Source organism: Podarcis vaucheri, assembly GCF_965113315.1.
Source record: "Podarcis vaucheri genome assembly, chromosome: 5".
In the NCBI taxonomy this organism is placed as follows: Eukaryota; Metazoa; Chordata; class Lepidosauria; order Squamata; family Lacertidae; genus Podarcis; species Podarcis vaucheri.
The window spans coordinates 79,505,731-79,515,171 of record NC_138763.1 but is presented as its reverse complement, the minus strand read 5'-3'; the positions used below and the strand labels follow the sequence as shown (position 1 = coordinate 79,515,171).

The 9,441-nt window shown below is 44.7% G+C and overlaps 1 protein-coding gene across 6 annotated transcripts in view; it reads left to right on the top strand.

Moving 5' to 3' along the window:
* Positions 1-8,446: 8,446 nt before the first annotated feature.
* GRID1 (glutamate ionotropic receptor delta type subunit 1) overlaps positions 8,447-9,441 on the top strand; it is a 722,825-nt gene continuing 721,830 nt past the window's right edge. For 3 of the 6 annotated variants that reach the window (XM_082222337.1, XM_082222338.1, XM_082222339.1), the window contains exon 1: positions 8,449-9,031. In XM_082222337.1, coding sequence (XP_082078463.1) covers positions 8,953-9,031 — 79 coding nt within the window. In that variant the 5' untranslated portion in view covers positions 8,449-8,952. Of the gene's footprint in view, positions 9,032-9,441 lie in introns of all 6 variants that reach the window. The other 3 variants (XM_082222336.1, XM_082222334.1, XM_082222335.1) reach the window with 2 other exon arrangements.

The following is a 9,441-nucleotide window of genomic DNA, read 5'->3' as shown; positions in this document are numbered from 1 at the left end:
TTAACTTTAAAAGAGGATAATTGACAGAGAGAGAAAAATGCTGTTTCAAAGGACTCCTATCCTCCTAACCTGGAGCTTAATGGCAAAGTTTTTTTGAGGGTGTGATATTAAATCCAGCTAAGAATAGGTTCCACTTCTCTTGTTCTGAAACTTAATACAACGATAATTTTGCAGCAATTATGCCTTTACTTCCTGCTGATTGCAAAAAAGGTATCTAAACGTTGTAAACACAATAATTTTGATTTTAATTGCTAGAGACTTAGAAGGATACTGTACACTGAAGACTGAACAGCTAATAAGTAAAGATGCTTGATGCATATTACGTAGGGAATAAGGGAGAGAAGGTAGTAGCAGTCATTACTATCTCCTTTGACAGCACTTAAAGACAGCGCTTGAGGCACTGCTTAATAAGACAAAGTAGAATATCTATTTTTATGAGCCAGATTCTACGATGAGGAGTCGGAAAGCTTTATCCAGTCCTATAATCTCCTTATCAGAATAACTCTTCAGTAGAGTTATAGAGGTGCCATCCTGCAGCCCGTAGTTTCTAATTAGAGCTAAGCCTGGTTCACACAAGGCTGCAATATCAAGTTATTACTTGTTTATGTGAAAGAGCTCCTGCAGATCTAGCAACTCAGATAAAACTTTCATTTAAGCGTACACGTCAACAAAAATAGCCCACCTTGGGAATGAGTGGGTGCCAGTGTGGCTACATGTGCAACGGCACCCACAGCTTCAGCATGGGAAACAGGGGAAATGTCAAAACACGTGAGTGTTAGCCTAACCCTTTGTCAGGAGCCAGAGTCAGGTGTAGGTCAGTATCAAAATACCAGGAACTAATCTATACTGGTCAGTACAAGTTAAAGGGCCCCTGGATGGTTAAGTCCACTCAAAGGTGACCATGAGATGCAGCGCTCACCTCACTTTCAGGCCAAGGGAGCCGGCGTATGTCCACAGGCAGCTTTCCAGGCCATGTGGCCAGCATGACTAAACCCCTTCTGGCGCAACAGGACACTATGATAGAAACCAGAGCGCATGGAAATGCCATTTACCTTCCTGCCACAGCGGTACCTATTTATCTACTTGCACTGGTGTGCTTTCGAACTGCTTGGTTGGCAGAAGCTAGGACAGAGCAATGGGAGCTCACCCCGTCGTGGGGATTCGAACCGCCAACCTTCCAATCAGCAAGCCCAAGAGGCTCAGTGGTTTAGACTACAGCTCCACCTGCAACGTTGTAAATGCATTATAAACATGTGACACCAGAGGGCACTGTAGAGCAATGTAAAATGCCAATGCAAAATTGTATTGAGAGCTATATAACTTTTTAAAATAGCATTTTTACAGTCTTTCTATATCCAGCCCCAGTGTCAGTCAATTTCACTCTTTATTGCGTCTCCCCAGTAGGTCTTGCCCCGATGAAGCATTCATGAAGACTGAAGGCCCCTGCCTTCCCTCCGCTCTCTAAGGCTCCTCCCCCAGTAGCCTAAGGCTCTGTTGTCTTGTCTTGTCTCTCTTTGTTTGGCCCTCTTCATTTCCCTGCGTGTTCTAGGAGACCAGGGCAGGGGGAGCTGGTCGCAGCAGGAGGGGGAGACTCCCTGGACTCTTAGCAGCCTTCATTATTGCTTGTCACTGGAACACTTGGCTCTTGCTGCTCAGTGTGCAAACTGTTGTGCCCAGTTTGGAAATGAGATGCCCATCTGCACCACAGATTTATGGCAAAATGCTTATGCATGTCTACTGGAATTAAATCCCCTTGAGGTCTCTAAGGTTATTCCTGGTTAACTGTGTTTAAGTGGATTAACAGTATTCTTTTCTTCCCATGAAATTCTGGGAGTTGTAATTCTAGAGGAGAGGGCCACAGATCCTTAACATAATTCCCACCCTGTCATCAAATATAATGTCCCGCATATCAGGGGTAGGGTGGGGTGTCCTAGCCTGAAAATAAATATAAGGTTGTAGTGTAAATCTGTCAAATTTTTAAGAATTGGTGCAACAGAGCAGCACCTCTACAGTTGTAAAATTGTCTTGAAGTGCTGCTAGGTTATTTTATATATATATAACTCTGAACTGGCTCAGGTGGTAAGTGACATCACTGATTGACTTTCACATCTTCACGGGTTAAAGCGCTTCGGCTCACTCTTTCAGGATATTCAGGAATTGTAATGGCTGTGAATTTTGCAGACGACCCTTCTTGTACAGTAGCAAAGCCCATTCGATACAGGTGGAACTTCTCATTTCACGTTTATTCTGAAAATGGAAATCCGGGCACCGGTATCTCATGAGAGGCAAGCGCTTGCATTTCTACAGCAGTTTTGCAGGAAGGCGAAAGATGATAAAATGGTGCCTGGTAGTCAAAGGTCAAAACTGCAAAAATAAAGAGAGAGAGAGAGAGAGGCTGATGCATGAATGTTGCCATTCCGTGGTGTTCAATTTATAAGGCATTCCATTTACTATATATGCTCATTCAAATGGCTCCCTCATGTAATAACACATGAGAGTGCCTTCTCTCCTGCCCGGTAATGATTGGATGCTGTGGGCAGTCAACTGTACTTACTATGCAAAAGACATGTGGATTAGTTTAGCTTGGAGAATATGTTCATAGCCATGGGACTATGTGAGTGTCTTTATTTATTGACACTGAATGGAGGACAGCTGTATTCAGTGATATTTAGACCTTGTTGGGGCTAGGTGGAAGTAAGCCAGGACAAAGTAAACACATTCCTCCCTGAGGAGCCACACCATAGAGAGCCCTTCATAGGACCAGGTAGAATCCTATTCGAGACTCAGCTACATTAGTAAAAAACAAACAAACAAAAACACACACATTTTAAATGCGTTATAGCACTGTGACACCAGATGGTGCTGTTGAGCTATGTCTTTCGGCAACATGATTTCCCATTATGAGGTTTACAATGCATTTTCCTGAAACATTTTTTTGATGTGTCTAGATCCAGCCATGGTTCCTTCTGGCACCTGACCCCTTCACTGAGCTTGTAGCTGCAATATCACCCTTCGACCATCCATGATGGTAGTGTTGGGAGTATAGCAGAGGGCAGCTAAGCAGTTCCCTGACAGAAATTTGCTTTAAGATGAATCTCAGACCGTTTGTCCAACTAGCACAGTGTTCTCTACACTGGCTGACAGTTGCTTCCCAGGGAGAAGACTCTCCTAGTCCTACTAGGAGATGCCAGAGGTTGAACAGATGTTTTAGCACCTCCCAGAGAAAGTAGGATGTGGTAAGGTAAAGGGACCCCTGACCATTAAGTCCGGTCGTGACCGACCCTGGGGTTGTGGCGCTCATCTCGCTTTATTGGCCGAGGGAGCCGGCAGGCAGCTTCCGGGTCATGTGGCCAGCATGACTAAGCCGCTTCTGGCAAACCAGAGCAGCGCACAGAAACGCCGTTTACCTTCCCGCTGGAGTGCTACCTATTTATCTACTTGCACTTTGACGTTCTTTCAAACTGCTAGGTTGGCAGGAGCAGGGAAAAGCACTTAATCTTGTGTATGTGTTTAAAAAGCCAAAGTACCATGCTAAATAATATAGGGCTTTCCCCACAGTATAGAGAGATCATGCTTGGATCCTTGGTCCGCTGTGGTTGCATACTGATTTGATGCAAATGTAAATTAGGATTAATTTTTAGTTGCTCCATTTGTCAGAATAAGGAAAGTTTGTATTGATCTTTGTTCTAGGGCCCAATTACGTGGATTAAGTGTTTTTATCACATGAAATACTGAGCATGGTATCTATTTAATGGGCTAGCATTGATTCGTAGGAAATTGCATGTGTAAAATCAAAGCCTGTAAGTAAGGATGGTTAGAAAGTGATTTTAAACTATTTTTAAAACTGGCACACACACACACGTCTTCAAGAACTATCTCTGTAGCTATAAAAGCTATTGGCATAAATTTGATACTTTTATTATGTTCATTCCTTATGTTCTCTCCTTTTCCGCATCTCAAGCGACATAATTCTCCTTACCTCTAATCATCCTCCATCTATGGAGCGCTCTCTCTCTCTCTCTCTCTCCTCCCCCCCCCACTCTCTCTCACACAACTTAGAAAACCTTTCATGCACTTCTGTTTTTTGTAAGGCAGGGGTGGGAACTTGTGGTGCTCCAGAACACTGGTCTTGCTAGCTAGGGATGATGGGAGTTTTCCATCCAGTTTTGTTTTGAAAGAGAATATTTGATTGGGAGGGGGAGCACAAATCATTTGGCTAGGTTAGCATCTCCTATCCCATTCTGACCTTTGCCAACAAAGGTCCATATAGTTAAAGCTATGGTTTTCCCAGTAGTGATGTATGGAAGTGAGAGCTGGACCATAAAGAAGGCTGATCGCCGAAGAATTGATGTTTTTGAATTATGGTGCTGGAGGTGACGCTTGAGAGTCCCATGGACTGCAAGAAGATCAAGCCTATCCATTCTAAAGGAAATCAGCCCCTGAGTGCTCACTGGAAGGACAGATCATGAAGCTGAGGCTCCAATACTTTGGCCACCTCATGAGAAGAGAAGACTCCCTGGAAAAGACCCTGATGTTGGGAAAGATTGAGGGCACAAGGAGAAGGGGGCGACAGAGACGAGATGGTTGGACAGTGTTCTCGAAGCTACCAGCATTAGTTTGACTCCGCCCCCCCAATAATCTCGGGCGCCCCTCCAGCAGAGCGCCACCGCCACCCCTCCCCCAGCCCAAAATGCACAGGGGCGGGCTGCATGCCTCCTGCCCTCCCTCCCGAGCAAAAGCTCCACCCAATTTCCTTTGGAGCTGGTTAATAGGCGCAGCACGCTCTCCCCTATTCGCTCACGAGGAGGCGGCGCCACTTTATCTGCATATTCATGAGCTTATTTATTATTCATGAGCTTTCGCGGGCTCCCCCAATATTTTTTATAAGTCGGCGCCCCTGAGATCAGCAGAAGACAAAGTAAAGCACATGTATAAATATGAAGAAGATCTGCAGAAGGGACATGGAAAAGAGTTAAGAGCCTCGGATAGAAGATCACCAGGTTGATGGACCATATGGAATTGATAGAAAGGACTGACAGAATCCGAGACCAGGGAGAAGAGACGGTGGAAGAAGATTGGAAAAAAGTTAAAAAAATTTATTTAGAGAAATATTGTAAAATTAATGAGTGTTAGAAAAATTGTTGGAATGAAATTATACGGCTTTAGTAGAAATGTTATAAGGAGTTAAGTATAAAATATTTACAGAAATATTGCAAAATTAATGAATGTTAGAAGGATGCTGGAATGAAGCTATATGGCTTTAGCAGAAATGTTATAAAGAATTAAGTAAAAATAGATTGTTAATGGACCAAAGCGGAAAATTTAAGGTTAGGTTTTGTTAAGATAAATTATAGAACAAAAATTGAGAAAGATGGAAAGGATTTGCTGAATTAGTTAATTGAACTAGAATACAAAAAAGGGAGGTGTGAGGAGGTCGATGAAACAAATAAATGAAAGGTAAAGGCACGGAAATATTGGATGTGTTTTTTAAAATGTTTTTGTTTTTCTTGTTGTTTTCCTGTATTGCTTTTTGTTTTTTGTTTTTATTTTCGATGTGTTGTAAGGTATTGTTCTGTTTTGTTTATCTTTTTATTGTTTTTTCTTCTTTTTTTCTGTAATTTTTAAACCTCCAATAAATATCATTAAAATAATAATAATAAGCCCCATTTATTTCAGTAGCTGACTTTGCTACTTTCCATTGGGAAGTGAGTGGGTTCAAAACACTTAACTTTGACTGAATTGTGGCCTAAGGTTCTAGCCCGTTTGAGGCACAAAGCTGTAGGAGGCAATGAGAAGGCAGTTTTACATCCAATTGTTCAGTATGTAGTAAACATGCTCTTGGGGAATAATCCCATATCTTATTTGGCAGCAAACCTGGCTTTGCAATGAAATATGCACTTGACTGGGAGTGGCTGCCTGTCCAGGATCCTTAAGTATCTGTATATCAGTGGTGTTCAAACTTTTTTTAGGATTGACGTTATTGAGGTTTTTAGGATTTTACCCCAGGAAATAAACTGCCACAGGGGTTGGGTTAAACCGACTGGCAGGCCGGATTAGGCTCCCGAAATGGACTTTGGACATGCCTGCTGTATACTATACAGTGGTACCTCGGGTTACATACGCTTCAGGTTACATACGCTTCAGGTTACAGACTCCGCTAACCCAGAAATAGTGCTTCAGGTTAAGAACTTTGCTTCAGGATGAGAACAGAAATCGTGCTCCAGCGGTGCGGCGGCAGCAGGAGGCCCCATTAGCTAAAGTGGTGCTTCAGGTTAAGAACAGTTTCAGGTTAAGTATGGACCTCTGGAACGAATTAAGTACTTAACCCGAGGTACCACTGTATGTATTTTCCACATCATATTATTAGACATTCGCCTTAAGAACAGTGAGGGGAAAGGCTCTGGGAAGAGTGGCAGGTATAAATTTTGGAACATTGCACCAAAGTCCACTTTATATACAAAAGCAATGGTTGAATGAATGAAGCAGCCCCAAATATATTAAATGACTTCTGTTTGGGATCGCTTGCTATTTTGCTTCAATGTACAATTCCCCACCTGGCTAGAGACCTGCCTGTCACATTTGTGATGCCAGCAAGCTACAAGCTTCAGTGCTCCATCACCAATCTTTGCACTTTCGAAATTGACTGCTAGTCTTGTCTCCGGGTACCCAAAGGCTGACACTGCAGCTCTCCATTGCTCAGGCTAACCTGAGGCTTCAGGCTCGGAGCCACTTAAGTACCGTACTTGGCATCCTGCTTCTCCACTCATTTTTCCTGGCAGTGGTTTTAATTTTGTCTCTCCAGCTCCTGAATGAATTTGTTTTCTCTTGGATCCTTGTGGCGTATTGAAAGGCTTCTCACGTTTGGGTGCCTGCAATCACAGATGCGTTTGTTTTAAAGGGATGAATCAGTCTTCTGAGCCTAAGCATGTCCAATTTAGGCACGAGATTTCATTGAAGGCTTTTATTTTCATTACACTTTTTTTTTAAAAAACTACCCTACAATAACAGCAGCACACAAACAACCTTTCACACACCACTTTCTCCCAGCACAGGAGTTAAATATTTATTTTCCATTAAAAGCAACACATCTTTAGGATCTAAAATCAGAAAGCAAAAACGGGGGGGGGGGGGTAATAGCAGAAGAGTTTGAGCTGGATTTTGAATTTAACAGCCCCAGATTTTCATGTATGTATGTATGTACACACACACACACGCACACACACACGCATATATATATATATATATATATATATATATATATATATATATATCCCCTATATATATATATCCTATATATCTCCTAATCTATCTATCTATATAAACAAGGGCTGCAGCCAAGTGGCAAGGTACTGACCTGAATGAAACTGTCAAAATAGGGAGCCCGAAAATATGAATTCAAATGCACAGAGTTTGTGATAATCACTAGCATTACTATCATGTGAGTGGAGTGATGAAGACACAACATCTGGTCCTCCTATTAAGCAAAGAGCCCAGATGTTGAATGGATGGATAACTTCGACAGAAGGCTTTTCTACTCCTTTGCTTCCTTTTTAAACTTTTCGGCAGCCCTTTCACCCTCGCGAAAGGTGGGTGGGAGTGAACAGGATCTCCCGGGTCATCATCTTCTGAGAAAGGCACCTCGGTTCCATAATCTTAGATTGCAGCGCCCCCACCTTTCGCTTGCCCCTTCTCCCTCTTTCCCCCTTCCAACCCTCCATGGGAAGAGAGTTAAGATGTAGCTGCGATCCCTCCGGGTCCGTCTTCGGTGTCCATTCATCCCTCGGAGTTCTTACAAACAAGCACGAGGTCCAGCGCAAGGAACATGAGCTGCTCGCCTGCGCACGAGCCGCTCTCCCGGAGGGTCGCTGTTTGTCGTCTCAAGATGCTGGGAAGCCTTCCATCCTCCTCTCCCCTCCCCACTTCTTCCACCTGCGACCCCGGGGCCACGCTTCCTGGCTGTTTCTCGAGAGTTGCGCTCCGGCTTCCCCTCTTCAACATGTTCAAAAAATAATCCCCCTCCCCGTGCGCAAAACTGGCACCACTCTGCGCCTTCCTGTGGAGATGGGCTTCCCTCCCCGTTCTGAGAAAGCAGATTTCCACACATCTTTTCCCCATATCCCCTTAAAAGAGAGAGAGAGAGAGAGAGAGAGAGAGAGAGAGAAGCATTTGCAAATCCTTGATCCAAACTCAACTCTCCTTTCTCGGTTGCTTCCTCCTGCTGCTGCGTGCGTGGTTGCTGCTCCTGCTGCACACACACACACGCGCGCACACTTCGCCCCCCCCCCATAGGAGCTGCTTCTCCATCTCTTCTCTGTTGCCTTTTCGCCCAGACTATATTCAGTAGTGAGGCTCTGCAATCACGTGGGTCCTCGGTTTGATGCGGGGGGGGGGAGAGGATCGAGTTAGAGGAGGGGGGGTGCCTCCGCAGTTTGCTGTTTGCTGGGGCCCGGAGACGCGCGCGCGCGCGCACACACGCACACGGAGACACACACTCTCACACACACGCACGCGCGCACACACTCACCCACGGAGTGCTCAAGAGCTATTGCTGAAGTCTAAGGCTGGCTGCTTGCTCTACTGCTGCTGTCGCTTGTCGCCTCCTACCAAGCTGGGATCTATCTCTCGACATACATTTTTAAAAACCTCAACCTCGTTCCTCCTTCTTTCTTTTTGCTGTGGCTCCATCGTTGCTGGTGGCTTTTTGGGGGTTGTGCTTTTTTTTCCTTCCCCCTTTGGGGTTTTTTCCACCTTGCGCTTTCCGACTTTCAAACCTCAAGCTTGGAAATTACTTAGGTTTTGGGAAGGTTGGGATTTTTTTTATTCCCCCCCCCCAAAAAAAATCTGGGCATCTTTCCTCTCTCTTTCCTTGCTCCTCTCCACCTCTTTCCCTCTCCCCATCTCGGTGGCTTTTCGCCCCCAATCCGGGCTGATGTGCTGTACGAGGGGTCTGAAATGGAAGTACTGATGCTTTGGTTTTTCCCTTGGATATTTCAATGCGTTACGGTGCGAGCGGACTCCATCATCCACATTGGTAAGGGGAAGAAGCTGCTGTGTGTGTGTGTGTGTGTGTGTGTGTGTGTGTGTGTGTGTCCCCGTCCGTGCGTCGTGTGTATATGTGTGTGTAGATATATATGCAGGCTGCAGGGTAAGAGTGGCACATAAGCAATTACTATAAGAGTGAAAGGAGGATGGGTCTCATTAAGGCGCAATAATAATTCTGATCCAGGAGGGAAGATGGAGAAAGCGAGTTGAACTCTAGCGACAGAGAGAGGATGGCGAGAGCTCTCGCTCGCTCTCCCTTCCTCCTCTCTTCCACGCCACCGCAAATAAAAGCCCTCTGAATGCACCTCACTGCAAAGTTAGGGGCGAAACAAGACTGTCCATGGTGAAAGCTGAATGCTCTCTCTAAATTTCCGGAGGCGGTACTGAGGAAGGTTTGCG